This window comes from Notolepis coatsorum (assembly GCF_963971535.1).
Source record: "Notolepis coatsorum genome assembly, chromosome: 10".
Lineage (NCBI taxonomy): Eukaryota > Metazoa > Chordata > Actinopteri > Aulopiformes > Paralepididae > Notolepis > Notolepis coatsorum.
This window is the reverse complement of record NC_140174.1, coordinates 110,415,100-110,438,093: the sequence shown is the minus strand read 5'-3', so window position 1 is coordinate 110,438,093 and position 22,994 is coordinate 110,415,100. Positions and strand designations below refer to the sequence as shown.

The window sequence follows — 22,994 nt, the reverse complement described above, 5'->3', positions numbered from 1 at the left end:
AGAGAGAGAGAGAGAGAGAGAGAGCGAGCTCTTGCTGCTGCTGGGGCTCCACGCTGCTCTTTCAGGAGTAGTCCTGGCTACAGTCACACTGATCATCATTCTAAAATGAATTCTAACATACTAATTAATTATATAATAACGGGTTATACATGCAAAATGGACAATAGAACACTGGAACTATAGACTAGGCATTTACAGCTGTCCCAATGTAAATGTACCTTCCTCGGTGCGCTTCCGCCGCTCAGGTCATCGGAGGTGTGTCTTGCCAGGCCTGTGCGTGAAATTCGTGCGCGTTCAATGTGCTCGTGCCGTAAGCGTGTAGCTTATTGCCAGCGGAAGAGTGCAAGAATGCTTCCGCATTCGTCACTGCACGCCAGTACGGTAATGTGTGTACTGCCTAATATCTGTGTTGGTACAATTATATATAAAACGATATATATTTGAGCGACTAGCCCACTAGCGTGAAGGGGCTCCTTTCCTCAGAGCAGCCCGCTTGTATCACCACGCTCTGCGCTGCTGCGATGGTGCAGGAGGTTGCCTCGCTAGTGGGCTAGTCGCTCAAATATATATATCGTTTTATATATAATTGTACCAACACAGATATTAGGCAGTACACACATTGTCCTGCAATACATGTACAGTGAATGCACAGCTACATTCGCCATATATTTCTATCGCTGCTGCGGTCTACAGTGAAATGCAATATTATTATTATTGTAAAGATCATTACAATTATTATTTTGTGCACGTTGTGCAAATTGAGAGGCTGTGCTCTTTGCACACAACCCTCGTACACTTGTAACATTGCCTCTCCAGGCTGCGATTGTAATGATAATCTTTACAATAATAATATTGCATTTCACTGTAGACCGCAGCAGCGATAGAAATATATGGCGAATGTAGCTGTGCATTCACTGTACATGTATTGCAGGACAATGTGTGTACTGCCTAATATCTGTGTTGGTACAATTATATATAAAACGATATATATTTTAGCGACTAGCCCACTAGCGTCCTGCTAGTTAAAGACAGCCGAGGTTGAGTAGTTTCTTCTGATATCACTTTCAAACTCCAAGTGATTCGTTGCAATGTACGCGGAAATGCTGCGTTGTGTTGCAATGTACTACATGCATTTGTCTGAGCGGGGCGAAAGGAAAGGCGCATTACCGTACTGGCGTGCGGTGACGAATGCGGAAGCATTCTTGCACTCTTCCGCTGGCAATAAACTACACGGGTCCCGTAATAGCCTTTTTTTAGAGGCGGACCGCTTTGAAAAAAGAAGAAAAAAAAGTTCCAAGCGTTTTTCTGGGTCTCCCCAGAGCTCGCGCCAGCCGCGGCTCCGCCCCTTCCTGATGAGCGCGCTGCTTTTCCGAAAGTTGAACTACTTTCAACTTTATGAGCTGGGAGCGCTCCGCCAAAAACGCTGCTGTCGAGAGCTCAACCCAACTCATAAAACGTCCGCTGTGGACACATAGCCTAACGGGACACCATATATAACCAGACGTCAAAATGAATATACTATAAATGGTAGCGAATAAAGAAAATAAGAAATGCAACATAAATACATTCTCAAATATTACACTTGACTTACAAACTCAATTAACATAAATTATGAAACCATATAATCAGGCATGCGTTCTTCATGGGACGGGGTTGCACTCCGTGCCACCCCATGATAAGTACTCGCTATTTGCATATCAATAGCGCCGGTCGTCAGGTGTGTTAAATACGTTCTCAGATACATTCACATTTCACACCTAACTTGTTATGAAGACATGTGTTACATTCCATTCGTAGAGGCAATTAGGCACTGTCTTTAGTCTGTGCTCAAGCGAGGGGACATTAAATGCGCATTCGCGGGAGCGCGCGCAAGGGAGCGCGCATGCACGTGGTGCGTGCAACCCCCGATGATTTCAATAACGCACCACTGGATATAATCGCCACAGCTACAATTACATTGTAACAATGTGCATAATAATTTTGCCACACAGCCCGAGACACGGAACGCAGACGTAGGCAGAACCGTGCTTTTATTTTGGAAAAATAAAACATAGACCGGAAGTGATAGTGTTGCTGTAGTGTTTCTCTCTGCGAGCGGAACGCATCGCCCAGAGCTTCTCTGTGGCGTGAAACTCTTTTGTGTATCGTCGCAAAGGGCGTTCTTCCTCCTGCCAGACACTCCTGAAGACCCGCCGGCTGCAGCCAGGGAGTGTCCTCTTTCCCAGATAGAGACAGATAGGTAGGTAGATAGATAGATAGATAGATAGATAGATAGATAGATAGATAGATAGATAGATAGATAGATTGATAGATTGAGAAACAGACAGCTCAAGGTAAGAAAACTGCGTCCGAATCAACTCACTTTTGTCGAGGCTCTAAAATGAATCCACAGGAAATAGTTGTTTACGTTTTGTCTTGCAGCGCGATACGTGTTGACTTGTCTCTGCACGACAGGGATGACAGTTGTTGTTAGTGTATCACTGGGGCCTAATGTCAACAACAGCAACACGATTGATTGATTGATTGATTGAAAACTTTATTAACAGATTGCAGAATGGGTACAGTACAGTACAGCTCAATACATACAATTGTTAAGGGGATGCAGACCAGATAAAGACTTTCGTCTTGTTTACATCAGGGTCCCCCATTTTCAATTCATCGTAACATATATGACATACAGATAGACAGTACTGCTACATCTATACATTTATGACATACCAGATTTGCAAATACAGTACTGTTTGTGATACGAAAAGAGTCCAGAAAAGAAGTACATTTGACGTAGAAACTGTACATTGGAGGTTGGGTAGGAGTGGGGGGGGGGGGGGGGGGGGGGGGGTTGGGTAGGAGGGGTGGGTGGGGGACACTGTACAACTGTGCAAGCAACACTGTACATTGGAATATTGACAAGACCATACTTGGTCATTTTTACTGTACATTGGAGGGGGTTGTGTTAGGACATTTACAGGGGCCAGTTTGATTGATTGATTGATTGATTGATTGATTGATTGAAAAGTTTATTAACAGATTGCAGAATGGGTACAGTACAGTACAGCTCAATACATACAATTGTTAAGGGGATGCAGACCAGAGAAAGACTTTCGTCTTGTTTACATCAGGGTCCCCCATTTTCAATTCATCGTTTCGAATTGCAGTCTCCCGTAGGTGTTTTTTGTGAGTGTTAGTGTGGGTAGTGAATCACATTCCTTTACAGCTTTGGGTAGTGCGTTCCACATTGATAGTATGTTGTAACAGCAGAGAGTCAGACATGATGTGTGGCAGCAGCTCATCTGCAGGGTTATAGTAGTAGTAGGACTACAGCTCATCTGCAGGGTTATAGTAGTAGTAGGACTACAGCTCATCTGCAGGGTTATAGTAGTAGTAGGACTACAGCTCATCTGCAGGGTTATAGTAGTAGTAGGACTACAGCTCATCTGCAGGGTTATTATAGTACTAGGACTACAGCTCATCTGCAGGGTTATAGTAGTAGGACTAACAGCTCATCTGCAGGGTTATTATAGTAGTACGACTAACAGCTCATCTGCAGGGTTATTATAGTAGTAGGACTACAGCTCATCTGCAGGGTTATAGTAGTAGTAGGACTACAGCTCATCTGCAGGGTTATTATAGTACTAGGACTACAGCTCATCTGCAGGGTTATAGTAGTAGGACTAACAGCTCATCTGCAGGGTTATTATAGTAGTACGACTAACAGCTCATCTGCAGGGTTATTATAGTAGTAGGACTACAGCTCATCTGCAGGGTTATTATAGTAGTAGGACTACAGCCCATCTGCAGGGTTATTATAGTAGTAGGACTAACAGCTCATCTGCAGGGTTATTATAGTAGTAGGACTACAGCCCATCTGCAGGGTTATTATAGTAGTAGGACTAACAGCTCATCTGCAGGGTTATAGTAGTAGGACTACAGCTCATCTGCAGGGTTATTATAGTAGTAGGACTAACAGCTCATCTGCAGGGTTATTATAGTAGTAGGACTAACAGCTCATCTGCAGGGTTATTATAGTAGTAGGACTAACAGCTCATCTGCAGGGTTATTATAGTAGTAGGACTAACAGCTCATCTGCAGGGTTATTATAGTAGTAGGACTAACAGCTCATCTGCAGGGTTATTATAGTAGTAGGACTAACAGCTCATCTGCAGGGTTATTATAGTAGTAGGACTACAGCTCATCTGCAGGGTTATTATAGTAGTAGGACTACAGCTCATCTGCAGGGTTATTATAGTAGTAGGACTAACAGCTCATCTGCAGGGTTATTATAGTAGTAGGACTACAGCTCATCTGCAGGGTTATTATAGTAGTAGGACTACAGCTCATCTGCAGGGTTATTATAGTAGTAGGACTACAGCTCATCTGCAGGGTTATTATAGTAGTAGGACTACAGCTCATCTGCAGGGTTATTATAGTAGTAGGACTACAGCTCATCTGCAGGGTTATAGTAGTAGGACTACAGCTCATCTGCAGGGTTATAGTAGTAGTAGGACTACAGCTCATCTGCAGGGTTATAGTAGTAGTAGGACTACAGCTCATCTGCAGGGTTATAGTAGTAGTAGGACTACAGCTCATCTGCAGGGTTATAGTAGTAGTAGGACTACAGCTCATCTGCAGGGTTATAGTAGTAGGACTACAGCTCATCTGCAGGGTTATAGTAGTAGTAGGACTACAGCTCATCTGCAGGGTTATAGTAGTAGTAGGACTACAGCTCATCTGCAGGGTTATAGTAGTAGTAGGACTACAGCTCATCTGCAGGGTTATAGTAGTAGGATATCATAGAGATATCTGTCGGAGGTGTCTGTCATAGAGGTGTCTGTCATAGAGATATCTGTCATAGAGATATCTGTCATAGAGGTGTCTGTCATAGAGATATCTGTCATAGAGATATCTGTCATAGAGGTGTCTGTCATAGAGATGTCTGTCATAGAGGTGTCTGTCATAGAGATGGGAGGGTGTTCTTTTTATAATTTTTTTATTGCAATAAATAAAAAATGTATCCCATTGTCACAGTGGCTGGCCGACCCAACTGGACCAGTATTATTGAAAGCTCACTCACAGATGACCCACAGCATCACCTGCTGCCCCTGTGACCCGCTGACCTTTGACCGGTGAGGTTTGAGGATGGATGGTAGTATGGAGGCTTTCCTGAGGGGATTCCTGGAGGAGTTCCCTGCCGCTCTGGGACCAGAGGACCCGCTGCCCGTCAGGCCGCTCAGTCGCAACAAGGTGTGCAAGGAGGACCTCTCCGGAGAGAGCCTGGACCTGGGCCTGGGTCTGCTGGGAGCCAGGTAGGCATGAGGGACCCTTTTAAAGCCCTTTCACTGCCACACTACAGAAGGTTAACCCTTTACTATCACACCGTCTGTAGTGTGATAGTAAAGGGTTAACCTTCTGTAGTGTGGCAGTGAAAGGGCCTGATGTCGTGTGGCAGTGAACGGGTTAACCTTCTGTATTGTCACAGTGAAAGGGTTAACCGTTTGGTAGTGTGGCAGTGAAAGGGTTAAGTAGGGTTGGGTACCGTTCACATTTGAACCGATACCTGTGAATCAATACCGGTACCCAACGGTACCTTTTTTCTGTACTTTAGTCTAAAAGTGTCATAGGGCTGAATGTTATAGGGCTGAATGTTATAGGGCTGAATGTTATAGGGCTGAATGTCATAGGGCTGAATGTCATAGGGCTGAATGTTATAGGGCTGAATGTCATAGGGCTGAATGTTATAGGGCTGAATGTCATAGGGCTGAATGTTATAGGGCTGAATGTTATAGGGCTGAATGTTATAGGGCTGAATGTTATAGGGCTGAATGTTATAGGGCTGAATGTCATAGGGCTGAATGTTATAGGGCTGAATGTTATAGGGCTGAATGTTATAGGGCTGAATGTCATAGGGCTGAATGTTATAGGGCTGAATGTTATAGGGCTGAATGTCATAGGGCTGAATGAAAACCTGCCAGTGGGACCGAGTAACACAGGAAGTGTAGAACAATGGTGATTTTCACAGGCAGGAAATGAGGTCTCTGACAGGAAGTACCCGCGGTGTGCAAGAGAAAAAGTGGATAGATGGGGCCTGTTAGCAATCTCCTTTTTGCACGAAATACAGTCGTATGTATTTGTATACTTTATGTATATTTCCATGGGACATATTGGAGGGGAGTTGCACAGCCCAGACTAGAGAGGGATGGATATATATTTCTGCTTAGATATGGAGTCACATCCAGCCAGAAAGCCTGCTCGTGTGAACTGCCGTGTCAAACTGAAACTAGAATGATCTCCCGCCAGGCGGCACGGCAGAGGAGGTTATGGTGAGGTAGAACATAGACTGAGACCTGAACATAGACTGAGACCTGAACATAGACTGAGACCTGAACATAGACTGAGACCTGAACATAGACTGAGACCTGAACATAGACTGAGACCTGAACATAGACTGAGACCTGAACATAGACTGAGACCTGAACATAGACTGACAGCAGACCTGAACATAGACTGACAGCAGACCTGAACATAGACTGACATCAGACCTGAACATAGACTGACAGCAGACCTGAACATAGACTGATACCTGAACATAGACTGACAGCAGACCTGAACATAGACTGACAGCAGACCTGAACATAGACTGAGACCTGAACATAGACTGAGACCTGAACATAGACTGACAGCAGACCTGAACATAGACTGACAGCAGGACCTGAACATAGACTGAGACCTGAACATAGACTGACAGCAGACCTGAACATAGACTGACAGCAGACCTGAACATAGACTGACAGCAGACATGAACATAGACTGAGACCTGAACATAGACTGACAGCAGACCTGAACATAGACTGACAGCAGACCTGAACATAGACTGACAGCAGACCTGAACATAGACTGACAGCAGACCTGAACATAGACTGACAGCAGACCTGAACATAGACTGACAGCAGACCTGAACATAGACTGACAGCAGACCTGAACATAGACTGACATCAGGACCTGAACATAGACTGACAGCAGACCTGAACATAGACTGAGACCTGAACATAGACTGACAGCAGACCTGAACATAGACTGACATCAGGACCTGAACATAGACTGACAGCAGACCTGAACATAGACTGAGACCTGAACATAGACTGACAGCAGACCTGAACATAGACTGACAGCAGACCTGAACATAGACTGACAGCAGGACCTGAACATAGACTGACAGCAGACTTGAACATAGACTGACAGCAGACCTGAACATAGACTGACAGCAGACCTGAACATAGACTGACAGCAGACCTGAACATAGACTGACAGCAGACCTGAACATAGACTGAGACCTGAACATAGACTGAGACCTGAACATAGACTGAGACCTGAACATAGACTGACAGCAGACCTGAACATAGACTGAGACCTGAACATAGACTGAGACCTGAACATAGACTGAGACCTGAACATAGACTGACAGCAGACCTGAACATAGACTGACAGCAGACCTGAACATAGACTGACAGCAGACCTGAACATAGACTGACAGCAGACCTGAACATAGACTGACAGCAGACCTGAACATAGACTGAGACCTGAACATAGACTGAGACCTGAACATAGACTGAGACCTGAACATAGACTGACAGCAGACCTGAACATAGACTGACATCAGGACCTGAACATAGACTGACAGCAGACCTGAACATAGACTGATACCTGAACATAGACTGACAGCAGACCTGAACATAGACTGACATCAGGACCTGAACATAGACTGAGACCTGAACATAGACTGACAGCAGACCTGAACATAGACTGACAGCAGACCTGAACATAGACTGACAGCAGACCTGAACATAGACTGACAGCAGACCTGAACATAGACTGACAGCAGACCTGAACATAGACTGACAGCAGACCTGAACATAGACTGAGACCTGAACATAGACTGAGACCTGAACATAGACTGAGACCTGAACATAGACTGAGACCTGAACATAGACTGAGACCTGAACATAGACTGAGACCTGAACATAGACTGACAGCAGACCTGAACATAGACTGACAGCAGGACCTGAACATAGACTGACAGCAGGACCTGAACATAGACTGTCAGCAGACCTGAACATAGACTGACAGCAGACATGAACATAGACTGATACCTGAACATAGACTGACAGCAGACCTGAACATAGACTGACAGCAGACATGAACATAGACTGATACCTGAACATAGACTGACAGCAGGACCTGAACATAGACTGACAGCAGACCTGAACATAGACTGATACCTGAACATAGACTGAGACCTGAACATAGACTGATACCTGAACATAGACTGACAGCAGACCTGAACATAGACTGACAGCAGACCTGAACATAGACTGACAGCAGACCTGAACATCAAGGAGAGGGAAAAGTGATCTATGCACGAAAACAACATTTATTCAGTGAATCTTTTAGTTACAACAAGAGATTCAGATAACAGCAGGCAGGCATTTGCCAATTAATTTACAATGCAAACAGAAGTGGGTCAATACCATCACCTATGGAACGAGCGAAACACCTTGAGAATACAGTCACAATCTAACGGATAAGCATCGTAGAAGTTACAAACGTATATCGTGCACCTGGCTGAGATCTACTTTCTAGCTGTCAACTTTCAAATATAAATTAAATCAATTTGGTGAGAAATTACTTAGGATTCACTTTTTTAATATATACAGATTTAATATAAACAGAATTGCGCATCGCCATGGCAGTTCACAACAACAACAACAAACCCCACAACATGACATGATACGATAAACAATAATATTAATATCTCGCCCAGTGCCACTCTGTTGACATCTGTCTAAAATCAACCTGCTACATCCTCTCATTAAGTCTCACTGTTAGCCCTGATTTAGTCTGACCCACCTCTCTCTCTCTCTCTCTCTCTCTCTCGCTCTCGCTCTCGCTCTCGCTCGCTCTCTCTTGCGCTCGCTCTCTCTCGCTCGCTCTCTCTCGCTCGCTCTCTCTCTCTCTAGCTCTCTCTCTCCCTCTCTCTCGCTCTCGCTCTCTCTCTCTCTCTCTCTCTCTCTCTCTCTCTCTCTCTCTCTCTCTCTCTCTCTCTCTCTCTCTCTCTCTCTCTCTCTCTCTCTCTCGCTCTCTCTCTCCCTCTCTCTGTAGTTTCTAGTGAGCAGTGACACCTTGTTTGTGGGCAGCAGGACAGATACAGTAGGGCTCAGCAGCTCCCACAAGGCAGGAATGTAAAGAATGCAGAGACCAAGCACACACACACACACACACACACACACACACACACACACACACACACACACACACACACACACACACACACACACACACACACACATAGAGATTAGTATTATGCAAACGGCACTGTTTTGTCTTGTACTGTCAAAGCATAGCAGACTAGAACACTCATGGGTGACCTGTTACAGTGTGTGTGTCTGTGTGTGTGTTATACAGTTCAACATGCCACAAAGTGGGTGACATGTTGTTGGCACAATTTGGAAATGCACAAAGATGAACCACTGTTTTTATCTTTTAGATAACGCTAAGCTAGCTTTCAAAGCAACACCGTCTTTGCGGTACTATCCATGCTCCACAGCTGACCGGGGTTGTCTTCCTGCAACAACTCACTCCTTGCTGGCTTTCAGAGGGAGATTTCTGTTTCAGTGGCACAAACAAGCCCTTGTCTTCCTCCAGGAGCGCTCCCTCGCTGCTCAGTGCCCTCATGTGCCAGGCAGCGCTGGCAGAGCTGCTGAAGACCGACCTCTCACCTTTCCACTGCCCCCCGGAGGCGGAGTCTAACCAGGAAGAGGAACAGGAAGCTTGTGAGTGTGTCCTCTCTTTGTGTCCTCTCTTTGTGTCCTCTCTTTGTGTCCTCTCCTTGTGTCCTCTCCTTGTGTCCTCTCCTTGTGTCCTCTCTTTGTGTCCTCTCTTTGTGTCCTCTCTTTGTGTCCTCTCCTTGTGTCCTCTCCTTGTGTCCTCTCTTTGTGTCCTCTCTTTGTGTCCTCTCTTTGTGTCCTCTCCTTGTGTCCTCTCCTTGTGTCCTCTCCTTGTGTCCTCTCTTTGTGTCCTCTCCTTGTGTCCTCTCCTTGTGTCCTCTCCTTGTGTCCTCTCTTTGTGTCCTCTCCTTGTGTCCTCTCCTTGTGTCCTCTCTTTGTGTCCTCTCTTTGTGTCCTCTCCTTGTGTCCTCTCCTTGTGTCCTCTCCTTGTGTCCTCTCCTTGTGTCCTCTCTTTGTGTCCTCTCTTTGTGTCCTCTCCTTGTGTCCTCTCCTTGTGTCCTCTCCTTGTGTCCTCTCTTTGTGTCCTCTCCTTGTGTCCTCTCCTTGTGTCCTCTCTTTGTGTCCTCTCTTTGTGTCCTCTCCTTGTGTCCTCTCCTTGTGTCCTCTCCTTGTGTCCTCTCCTTGTGTCCTCTCTTTGTGTCCTCTCTTTGTGTCCTCTCTTTGTGTCCTCTCCTTGTGTCCTCTCCTTGTGTCCTCTCCTTGTGTCCTCTCTTTGTGTCCTCTCCTTGTGTCCTCTCTTTGTGTCCTCTCCTTGTGTCCTCTCTTTGTGTCCTCTCCTTGTGTCCTCTCCTTGTGTCCTCTCCTTGTGTCCTCTCTTTGTGTCCTCTCCTTGTGTCCTCTCTTTGTGTCCTCTCCTTGTGTCCTCTCCTTGTGTCCTCTCCTTGTGTCCTCTCTTTGTGTCCTCTCTTTGTGTCCTCTCCTTGTGTCCTCTCCTTGTGTCCTCTCCTTGTGTCCTCTCCTTGTGTCCTCTCCTTGTGTCCTCTCCTTGTGTCCTCTCCTTGTGTCCTCTCTTTGTGTCCTCTCCTTGTGTCCTCTCCTTGTGTCCTCTCCTTGTGTCCTCTCTTTGTGTCCTCTCCTTGTGTCCTCTCCTTGTGTCCTCTCTTTGTGTCCTCTCCTTGTGTCCTCTCCTTGTGTCCTCTCTTTGTGTCCTCTCCTTGTGTCCTCTCCTTGTGTCCTCTCTTTGTGTCCTCTCTTTGTGTCCTCTCCTTGTGTCCTCTCCTTGTGTCCTCTCCTTGTGTCCTCTCTTTGTGTCCTCTCTTTGTGTCCTCTCCTTGTGTCCTCTCTTTGTGTCCTCTCTTTGTGTCCTCTCCTTGTGTCCTCTCTTTGTGTCCTCTCCTTGTGTCCTCTCTTTGTGTCCTCTCTTTGTGTCCTCTCTTTGTGTCCTCTCCTTGTGTCCTCTCCTTGTGTCCTCTCCTTGTGTCCTCTCTTTGTGTCCTCTCCTTGTGTCCTCTCTTTGTGTCCTCTCCTTGTGTCCTCTCTTTGTGTCCTCTCCTTGTGTCCTCTCTTTGTGTCCTCTCCTTGTGTCCTCTCTTTGTGTCCTCTCTTTGTGTCCTCTCCTTGTGTCCTCTCCTTGTGTCCTCTCCTTGTGTCCTCTCTTTGTGTCCTCTCTTTGTGTCCTCTCTTTGTGTCCTCTCCTTGTGTCCTCTCCTTGTGTCCTCTCCTTGTGTCCTCTCTTTGTGTCCTCTCCTTGTGTCCTCTCTTTGTGTCCTCTCCTTGTGTCCTCTCCTTGTGTCCTCTCTTTGTGTCCTCTCTTTGTGTCCTCTCCTTGTGTCCTCTCCTTGTGTCCTCTCTTTGTGTCCTCTCCTTGTGTCCTCTCCTTGTGTCCTCTCCTTGTGTCCTCTCCTTGTGTCCTCTCCTTGTGTCCTCTCCTTGTGTCCTCTCCTTGTGTCCTCTCCTTGTGTCCTCTCCTTGTGTCCTCTCTTTGTGTCCTCTCTTTGTGTCCTCTCCTTGTGTCCTCTCCTTGTGTCCTCTCCTTGTGTCCTCTCTTTGTGTCCTCTCTTTGTGTCCTCTCCTTGTGTCCTCTCCTTGTGTCCTCTCCTTGTGTCCTCTCCTTGTGTCCTCTCCTTGTGTCCTCTCCTTGTGTCCTCTCTTTGTGTCCTCTCCTTGTGTCCTCTCCTTGTGTCCTCTCCTTGTGTCCTCTCTTTGTGTCCTCTCTTTGTGTCCTCTCCTTGTGTCCTCTCTTTGTGTCCTCTCCTTGTGTCCTCTCCTTTTGTCCTCTCTTTGTGTCCTCTCCTTGTGTCCTCTCCTTACCTTTTCATTTAATTTAATTTCAAACCTTTATTTAAACTCGTGAGACACTCATTTACAGCGACGACAAGCTTACAAAACAATACAGTTTATCAGCAATGTCATACCTATAGGCACAACAACTAAGAATAAACAATAGTAAATCAGCTAAGACAGTTACAAGTCGACACACAGTGGTCAGAGATCATGCTTTTAAAGGCAGCAAGAGGAGGAAGAACCTTCAGCTTCAGAGTCAGTCGGAGGGCGTTCCAGGTGTTGGAAGCATCAAAGGAAAAAGCTGTTCTTCCTGGTTCAAATAATATATGGTGTAGTATCTACACTGCCCTCCTCTGGCCAGCCTCTGAACTGTCAGACCAGCCAGACTGTAGTAGTAGGGTGTCGGTCTAGCGAGCTTGAATCTGAGCTAGCGTTTGACCAGGGGTGTAAAGTACTTGAGTAATTGTACTTTGTTACAATACTTAAGTACTGTTTCTGGGGATTTGTACTTTACTCTAGTATTATTAGGTTTGTATACTTGTACTTTTACTCAATTACATTTCAGAGAAAAAAAACATACTTTTTACTCCATACATTTAAAATGCAGACCTACAAAGTACAAATCGTGCAGGTCCAACTATTCTAATTAGTATATTTGTTTCTCCGGCCGAACTAACGTTAACGTTATTAATCCTGCGGCCGCACTTTATTTAAAAACAGCCAATCAAATCCCCATCAATGGAAAATGAACCCGCCCATACCCATGCTGATTGGTCCTTGTTGCAAGAAAGCGGGGATCTTTGATTAAACACCTGCTATCAGAAGAATAGACGGTCAGAGTGACAAGCTACAGAAGATGGCCACAAACGACAGTACGAGTGATGAAGAGGACGAAACAGAACATTTCATTGCCCCAAAATAAAAAAAAGTTTTTACTTGAACTTTTTAGTACTTAAGTACTTTAAAAGTTTAAAAGTAGAAACCTTTTTACTTTTACTCAAGTGTGTTTTTAGCCAGATTCTCTGACTTTTACTTGAGTAAGATTTTGAGACGGTACCCATACTTTCACTTAAGTATAATTTCTGGGTACTTTTCACACCCCTGCGATATACAAAAAATATATATACTGTATATTTTTAAGTTAATAATAAAAAAATAATTCCTTGCAGCAGTATTCAAATGTAAAAGGGAATAGACTATTTTGAAAGAAAAGGCACCATGACAATAGGAAATGCTATTATCTAGGAATTTACCTTACCGTCTTCTCCAGAATCAGACAAGAAGATGGATACCAATCTGGTCCGTATCCGCTTCCATTAATTTGTGCTAAGCTAGGCTAGCTTGCAGCCGGATAGCTTTCTACTGAACACACAGAGAGGAGATTGGTATCTAACTTCTTGTGTGACTCTGGAGATGACGGTGATGTTGGCGTGTTCCTTTTAAAGGACCTTTAAGGCCAGTGTTGTGATAGTTTGATCTGAATGACCCGTCTGACTGTGACCACTCCCCCTTCCACAGTGCTCCAATCTGAGCCTGTTCAGCGCCTCTTCTTCAACAAGCTGAGAGAAGTGGGCGTGGCCTGGCATCAGAACCTCCCCGCCCTGCCCGTGGCGTCCTCCCGTTTCCTGCTCTGCTCGGTACACGCCATCAGGAACACGCGGCGCAAGATGGAGGACAAGCATGTGACCCTGACCCAGTTCAACCAGCTGCTAGGTCTCAAGGTAGGATATACCTGTAGGTGACCCAGTTCAATGAGGACATGGATGAGGACTGATAGACTGATGGATGCCAGAGGCTAACTGCTGCTAATACCAGAGGCTAGCTGTTCTACCCTATGTACCCTATGTTTTTTTGTATCCACTTTTTCTCTTTATTTTCTATTTTTCTCCCATCCCAATTTCGTGTATCCAATTCTCCCCTCCCCTGTCTTGAACGTTGCTCGACTATGCCCCCCACTGGTCGGTTGTAGAGAGGATAGAAGCCTTGCATCACGTGTTCCCTCCGGCACACGAGGAGGCAGCCTGTCACATCTTTTCGCCTGCCAGCGCGGACTCTCATTGGCGAGGTGTAACGCATGGGAGGCTCACACTACCCTCGCCACTTCCTGTCTCTGCTGTGCAGGCGTCTCCCAACCGACCTGTAGGGGCTGCGTGAACACTTAAGGTAACCTACTTGCGTTCAGCGTTTCGTTCCGCGTTTCTCTGATTGGCCACGACGCCCACGTGACCACGCCTAGCACGCCCCCGCGGCAGAGCGGCGCAGCGCTCTCCTTCGCGAATACGCTCGTTCAGAACGCAAGCCGCCATCTTTAATGTGTCACATACTGTAGGTCGCATAGGTAATATTAATAGGTTGCCGCGGCATTATGCATTCGTAATCCCCCCTACATAATAACCACGCAGGTTAATCAAGCAACGCTCGCGCAATACCTAGCTTAATAATAAGTAGGCAATTGGCACAAGTGTAAATTATACATTCGTCACTCAGTTTTAATATCGACGGATAGCTCAACTCGTTCGTCAGCTTGCTGTGGAGCCTATGGTCAGTCGGTGACACGTTCGAATCACTTCAATTTTTTTCTTTTTTTCTTTTTACGTTTAATTAATTTATCATCTCTCTATATAAACGTAACTAGCTATTCATATCAATCGAAATAACGTTCATCTCCGATATTTAAACATGGTCCCCAAAATGAATGGAAGCGAATGAGGAGCCTGACACCTGGGAGGAATGGGGGTGTTGCAGCGTTGGGGATGTTTAAAAAATATAATTTAATATATAATATAATAATTTGTGCTTCAGCTAAAAATTTGGTCAGCAGCCTCCACTGATGTTCAGTGTTGTCACGCGAAATAACGTTATTTCAGATTCAGATTCAGATTCCTTTATTGAGCCATTTGTGTAAAACACATTGGTAATTTTTGCAGCAATACAGTGTATGCATTTTCTATCTTTTTTCACAGTAAACAACACCAACACAGACAAGAAACGAAACAGTGCAGTGGGGGATTAATCAATAAAGTACATATATATATATATAAAGTGAAGAGTGCAGAGATCCAGTACGGACTAGTGCAGTGCAGTCAGTGTCATTGTGCCAGTGTCACTTGGGGGCAGAGGAGGGGGGGGGGTAAGGAGGGGGGGGGGGGGGGGGGACCTGAGGCATTGATCAGCCTGGCGGCTGAGGGGAAGAAGCTCAGTCTGTGTCGAGCTTTCACAGCCTTTGGGATCCTCAGCCTTCTCCCAGAGGGGAGCAGGGTGAAGAGGCTGTGACCGGGGTGGGATGGGTCGGCCATGATCTTCCTCGCCCTCTTCAGCGCCCTGGAGTCGTGCAGGGACCTGAGGGAGGGCAGGGGACAGCCGATCACCCTCTCCGCGGAGCGAATCACCCGCTGCAGCTTGGCAAGATCTTTTGCCGCTGCAGCGGGGAACCAGGAGATGATGGAGTGGGTGAGGATGGACTCAATGATGGCCGTGTAGAATTGGGCCATCATGGTCCTCGGCAGTTTATATTTCTTCAACTGCCGGAGGAAGAACATCCTCCCCTGGGCCTTCTTGAGCAGGCCCGTGATGTTGAGCTCCCACTTCAAATCCCGGTAGATTCCTCGGCATGACTCCACGGAGGTCACCTGAGTGCCTCCCAGTATGATGGGAGGGGGCAGGGCTGCTTTCTTCCTGAAGTCCACTACCATCTCCACTGTCTTTTGAGCATTGAGCTCCAGGTTGTTGCAGCTGCACCAGCTCAGCAGCCTCTCGATCTCCCTCCTGTAGGCCGACTCGTCCCCCCTGGAGATGAGACCCACCAGGGTGGTGTCGTCAGCGAATTTCAGGAGTTTGACCGAGGGGTGGAGAGAGGCACAGCTGTTGGTGTACAGGGAGAACAGTAGTGGGGATAGAACGCAGCCTGTACATACAGAGTTAAGTGTACTGTACTGTACAATACAGAGTTAAGTGTGTACTGTACATACAGAGTTAAGTGTACTGTACTGTACAATACAGAGTTAAGTGTGTACTGTACATACAGAGTTAAGTGTGTACTGTACATACAGAGTGTACTGTACATACATCGTTAAGTGTGTACTGTACATACAGAGTTAAGTGAGTACTGTACATACAGAGTTAAGTGTACTGTACTGTACAATACAGAGTTAAGTGTGTACTGTACATATAGAGTGTACTGTACAATACAGAGTTAAGTGTGCTGTACTGTTGTCATGTACGAAGGTCTGATAATAACAACTGGAGGGCGGCACATGAGCAAAAGCAGCCCCTCTCAGTAAATATGTTCAAAATCAAGGTCCCAGGTGTAGGTGAAAAAAAGACACAACACAAGACGTTTTCCAAATCGTAAATTATATATTGAATGGAGGTAGGAGTTTAAACCTCCTCCATGGTGCACAGGGGAAAAGGTAGGGGAGGACATACAAGACATACATATAAGGCAACTCAACCCAGATAAACAAACCTTGAGGCTACCGTACTATGTGGCCGTGTGAACATCAGAGAGCACACGGTTCCATACACAAGGTGCAGAAACAGGCTGGCACCATCATCAGTCCCTCAGGTCTATGGACTAGGGCTAACTGCATATCCATATTATATGAACATAGACACATATATCTATATCCACGCAGTGGCAAACAAAGGCAACCTCATACACTGAGGTCACTGGAACATGACACACAACAGGAATCCCGACGTGCGTGTGCTGTCAGCTACTTGTGCACCCGCCCCTTCCTGATGTGACTGCCATCAGCTGTAGTTCATTAAGCAATCAGCACCCTTCAGTATAGGGACGGGCAGCACCTGACAGGAAGAGAAGAAGAGATACCATTAGCTCTCATGTTCACACACACACACACAAACGATACTAATCTAATGTTCACATGGTCTTCCAAATACAGTAATAATGATAATGACCAACCCACGTACGTCACACCTCCCCCCATAAGAGCGAACCTGCAGGGTTAGCAAAACATTATCACCTATTATCAACCAACATCCGATTAGTACCAACAGAACAAAAATAAATAGAAATCACACTCCATATAGACCACATGCCCCTATTCTGGGCCCACACGGTCAACCACCACCCCACCCAATACCAGACGCATCAGCCGCCGGACGTGGCTGGCACATTCCTCATACCGAGGCCATGACGGTATCCTATAGTCAACCATACGCAAATTGTTCAATGGTGTTCGCACTCCCAACATCAACCCCGTGCGTCCTGTAAGGCACATTTGAACACAACACAGCATGTGAAACCACAGTCCTGTCACATCTCAACTCCGACGAGACGCGGGCAGGATTTTTCATTAGCCTATTCACATGACACCAGCGTGTCCTCCTCCGCCGCCCGAGCGTATGCAACATATACTTAGTGGCAGAGACCTTTCCTCTTACCACATAAGGTCCTGAGAACCGGGCAGTGAGCACCGTACTAGGCGTGGGCAGCACAATAAACACCTCATCCCCCACCTCAAAATCCCTAGGGACAGCACAAATAGAAGGGACATTGGGGTGATTATTAATCAATGCATCACACAACAAGTTAGTAAACGGAGCGTCTCCAACCGCCAACACAGGGACGACCTTACCCCCAGCAATATCATTTCCCATGACGAAATCCACGCCCTTTACGGGAAAACATGGGCGAACCGCGACCGGAAAACAACCTGTGATCAGTGCAGACTGTACATGCACCTGATGCAACGGCACACGCAAACACCCCATGCCAATACCTCTCACCAATCCGCTCGACCGACAGGAGTCCACATCCAACGGTAATACATCAGCCAGGATGAACGATTGAGAGGCTCCTGTATCACGGAGTATTCTCACCCGATGGTAGTCCCCAACTTTACCCGACAGGGACACACAACCATCAAACAAAAAGGGCTCAAAAGAGCTACGCTGGTCAGGACATGACACCGTACCAATCAACCCCACCCCTTTCGGTTCCTGGGCTGACTCCCTGGTCTCCTGTCGATCCCTTAGCGCATGACAGTCCTTCACAAAATGCCCTTCTTTTTTACAATAATGACACACCCTTTCAGACGGCGGAGAGCGTGATCGGAATGCTCGCTCGTCACCCAAGGTATTTCGAGACGGCGGTGAGCGAGGTCAGAATGGTCGCTCGTCACCTCCGCGATACGGCGGCCCCGACGGAGAGAACGCGCCCCCTCCTACATACACACCATTTCGTACAGAAACATGTGATGCAGAAACATTTTTGTGGATCATTGCCAACTCGTCACACAAAACTGCAGCTTCCTGGAGGGTAGAAACCTTTCGCTCCTCCAACTGTATTATCATGTGTTCGGGCACAAATTTTTTAAATTGTTCCATGAGGATTAACTCGCTCAAAGCCTCGAGTCCATCCACCTTACATGCTTCACACCAACGAGTGAACACCATCCGTTGTTCATGGGAAAATGCGACATGTGTTTGCGAGGGGGCTTTACTTAGTCCCCTAAACCGCTGCCTATAAGCCTCCGGCACCAGTTCATATACGCGCAAGACAGCATCCTTCACTTTCTCATATACCATGCTGTCCTCCTTTGATAAAAACTGGCATGCGTCTTGAGCCCTACCCGTGAGCCTATATTGCACTAATAGTGCCCACTGATCCTCCGGCCAATTCGCAGCCCCCGCTACCCGCTCAAAATTCAAAAAAAATGCCTCCACCTCAGATTCTCGAAAAACAGGAACCATAGCAATATGTTGCCCAACATTAAAACTGCCATGGCCACCTTCAGATGAGGGTGAAGAAGAGCCAACACTCCCCAGCTCCATCCTCTTCAGTGTAATCTGGAGCTCTCTATCTCTCTCCCTCTCTTCCCTGTTTCTCTCAGCTGCTCTGTCCTCTCTGTCAGCTGCTCTTTCTGACAGCTGTGCTGTGTTGTCACGCGAAATAACGTTATGAATAAAAACGCGAAATAACGCTATATAACGTTGCGTTATATAACGTTACAATGTACAGTTTCTGACGGCTGGGCTGTGTTGTCACGCAAAATAACGTCATGAGTGAATCTGGTAGTTGTTTTGCTAAATATGTGGTGTATTCTAGCGATTCGATTCGAACATAACATTACATTTCCGCATTTCATTTCCGCGAGGGACCTCTGCCGCTCGTGCCGCGCTGCAACACACAGGAGCGGCGGGCGGCGATAAGGGGGCGGGCTAGCGCGCGGTCACGTGGGGCGTCGTGGCCAATCAGAGAAACGCTGAACGCAAGTAGGTTACCTTAAGTGTTCACGTGTAGGGGCCGCTGTCCACAATGTCCAATCCCCACCCATCGACTTCCACCCGCTGATTCTGCCAAATGAGCCAGTACGACGGCCGGCCCAAGCCGAAGGCAATGTTGAGACTGGGAGTCGATACCGGAGTCTCTTGCATTGGTGACGAGCGCAATCTCCGCTACGCCACCCAGCCGATATCCTATGTTGATGCTAAAAGGTTAACATGTTCTACTTCATTCTGTCCCGTCTCCACCAGGACGGGGTGGATCGTAGCTACTATGCCGTGTTCGACGGACACGGCGGTGTGGACGCTGCCGCTTACGCCTCCACCCACCTGCACGTAGCTCTGAGCCAGCAGGAGGCGCTGCACAGTGACCCAGACACTGCCTTCAAACGTGCCTTCACCCGCACTGACGCCATGTTCAGGAGCAAAGCCAAGAGAGAGGTACTGCAGGTTCTATGTTCTCTAACACCAAGAGAGAGGTACTGCAGGTTCTATGTTCTCTAACACCAAGAGAGAGGTACTGCAGGTTCTATGTTCTCTAACACCAAGAGAGAGGTACTGCAGGTTCTATGTTCTCTAACACCAAGAGAGAGGTACTATGTTCTCTAACACCAAGAGAGAGGTACTGCAGGTTCTATGTTCTCTAACACCAAGAGAGAGAGGTACTGCAGGTTCTATGTTCTCTAACACCAAGAGAGAGGTTCTGCAGGTTCTATGTTCTCTAACACCAAGAGAGAGAGGTACTGCAGGTTCTATGTTCTCTAACACCAAGAGAGAGGTTCTGCAGGTTCTATGTTCTCTAACACCAAGAGAGAGAGGTACTGCAGGTTCTATGTTCTCTAACACCAAGAGAGAGGTACTGCAGGTTCTATGTTCTCTAACACCAAGAGAGAGAGGTACTGCAGGTTCTATGTTCTCTAACACCAAGAGAGAGGTTCTGCAGGTTCTATGTTCTCTAACACCAAGAGAGAGAGGTTCTGCAGGTTCTATGTTCTCTAACACCAAGAGAGAGAGGTACTGCAGGTTCTATGTTCTCTAACACCAAGAGAGAGAGGTACTGCAGGTTCTATGTTCTCTAACACCAAGAGAGAGAGGTACTGCAGGTTCTATGTTCTCTAACACCAAGAGAGAGAGGTTCTGCAGGTTCTATGTTCTCTAACACCAAGAGAGAGAGGTACTGCAGGTTCTATGTTCTCTAACACCAAGAGAGAGAGGTACTGCAGGTTCTATGTTCTCTAACACCAAGAGAGAGAGGTTCTGCAGGTTCTATGTTCTCTAACACCAAGAGAGAGAGGTACTGCAGGTTCTATGTTCTCTAACACCAAGAGAGAGGTACTGCAGGTTCTATGTTCTCTAACACCAAGAGAGAGGTACTGCAGGTTCTATGTTCTCTAACACCAAGAGAGAGGTACTGCATGTTCTATGTTCTCTAACACCAAGAGAGAGGTACTGCAGGTTCTATGTTCTCTAACATCAAGAGAGAGGTACTGCAGGTTCTATGTTCTCTAACACCAAGAGAGAGAGGTACTGCAGGTTCTATGTTCTCTAACACCAAGAGAGAGAGGTACTGCAGGTTCTATGTTCTCTAACATCAAGAGAGAGGTACTGCAGGTTCTATGTTCTCTAACACCAAGAGAGAGGTACTGCAGGTTCTATGTTCTCTAACACCAAGAGAGAGGTACTGCAGGTTCTATGTTCTCTAACACCAAGAGAGAGGTACTGCAGGTTCTATGTTCTCTAACACCAAGAGAGAGAGGTACTGCAGGTTCTATGTTCTCTAACATCAAGAGAGAGGTACTGCAGGTTCTATGTTCTCTAACACCAAGAGAGAGAGGTACTGCAGGTTCTATGTTCTCTAACACCAAGAGAGAGGTACTGCAGGTTCTATGTTCTCTAACATCAAGAGAGAGGTACTGCAGGTTCTATGTTCTCTAACACCAAGAGAGAGGTACTGCAGGTTCTATGTTCTCTAACACCAAGAGAGAGGTACTGCAGGTTCTATGTTCTCTAACACCAAGAGAGAGGTTCTGCAGGTTCTATGTTCTCTAACACCAAGAGAGAGGTACTGCAGGTTCTATGTTCTCTAACACCAAGAGAGAGAGGTACTGCAGGTTCTATGTTCTCTAACACCAAGAGAGAGAGGTACTGCAGGTTCTATGTTCTCTAACACCAAGAGAGAGAGGTACTGCAGGTTCTATGTTCTCTAACACCAAGAGAGAGGTACTGCAGGTTCTATGTTCTCTAACACCAAGAGAGAGAGGTACTGCAGGTTCTATGTTCTCTAACACCAAGAGAGAGGTACTGCAGGTTCTATGTTCTCTAACACCAAGAGAGAGAGGTACTGCAGGTTCTATCATCCCTAACATCAAAAGGTCTTCCAAGAAGAATAATTCCAAGTGATCGCATCGCCATGGCGATTACCAGTGTATATGTCTATACACGTTTCGATGGTCAAATACGCTTAGGCCACGGAATTTTCAAGGCGATCAATGTGAATCTCTGTCCCAGCAGGAGGAGTGGCCACTGGCCAAGCAGAAATGAAAGTTAGAGTGTGATTCAACCCAAGCCATCGCAGTTCAGACACGGACGATACCGCCACCTGGTGATAGTCGATTGGCATTGCAGTTCTAATGTGTGGGGATGGTCGAAAATTATGCAGATCGCTCTGGGCAAGTCTGTAGAGCGGGGATCAAAGTAAAAAAAATCAAATTATCCAAAAACGACTTTTTACGTTTTTGGCACTCTACGGTTGTCCGCCAAAAATGAATGTGTTAAGTTGAATGGATAGTGGATAGGACAAAAACAGAATCAGAATACATTTTTTTTGGCGACCCCACATGTGTATCGAGTAATTTCAACATGGAAATAATGAATATCAAAATAAAAGCACACGTTGTTGGAACTTGATTGTACATATTTATTAGCAAATTAAATTACAGCACAATGTTATTAATGAAATTAATGAATATTATCAAACGGAATTGTTTCTGTGTACACATTTATAAAACAATCGAGGCATATTTTGCCAAAATATGTTGGCAGAACTTTTTTTTAATTTTTTTTGTAAATGTGTTCACATGCGCTTTTCAAGAATAAACAAAAACGAGACTTAATGGGAAGGGTGTGCTTGTACATTTGAACATAGTTCCATGATACGTGGCTGCGTTGTGCTGAGAAAGAGGCGCAGATCCGCTTCTACTCTGAGGCGAGATCTGTAACCAAAAGCTCTCTGCAAGTGTGTGGGGTTTCCCAGTCTTTGCGATCCAATTGGCAACAATAAACAAAGCATGTAGTCCTTTTTCGTTTGACGGCTGTTGCAGTTTTCAGCACAGTTTTCTCTGCTCTAAACCATTGTTTTTTTTTCTGAAAGAAAGCTAACTGTTCCATTTTAAATTCAGGATGCTTAGTTTCCAGGTGCCGCTGTAATTACTTGGTTTAAAGCTCTCGTAGCAAGGATCCCGTAACACAAGGTGCACTGTGGTCTCGGGTCATCTTCTTGGCCAGTCCAAGTAAATCCATATGCCAAGTAGTTTGAGAACCGCTGCGTTAGAGCATTCCACAACAGAATGGGGATGGGATACAGAGGCTTGACCACCAGCGGGCTAAAGATGTTGGTGATTGTGTTAGAGCATTCCACAACACTATCATTTGGTATTTGTTTATCTTTAAAGCCTTTATTGGTAAACTTCCCTCTTAAGGCGCTCCCATAGTCCAGCAGACTGTACACAGAGCAGACTCTGCGGA

The 22,994-nt window shown here is 46.2% G+C and overlaps 1 protein-coding gene across 2 annotated transcripts in view; it reads left to right on the top strand.

Moving 5' to 3' along the window:
- Positions 1 to 2,154: 2,154 nt before the first annotated feature.
- Positions 2,155 to 22,994, top strand: part of ppm1f (protein phosphatase, Mg2+/Mn2+ dependent, 1F) — a 42,861-nt gene continuing 22,021 nt past the window's right edge. Inside the window, exons 1-5 of one of the 2 annotated variants that reach the window (XM_084322530.1) lie at positions 2,155 to 2,239; positions 5,026 to 5,303; positions 9,697 to 9,824; positions 13,521 to 13,723; positions 19,503 to 19,691. In XM_084322530.1, the coding sequence (XP_084178656.1) occupies positions 5,137 to 5,303; positions 9,697 to 9,824; positions 13,521 to 13,723; positions 19,503 to 19,691 (687 nt within the window). In that variant the 5' untranslated portion in view covers positions 2,155 to 2,239; positions 5,026 to 5,136. Of the gene's footprint in view, positions 2,334 to 5,025; positions 5,304 to 9,696; positions 9,825 to 13,520; positions 13,724 to 19,502; positions 19,692 to 22,994 lie in introns of both variants that reach the window. The other variant, XM_084322529.1, reaches the window with a different exon arrangement.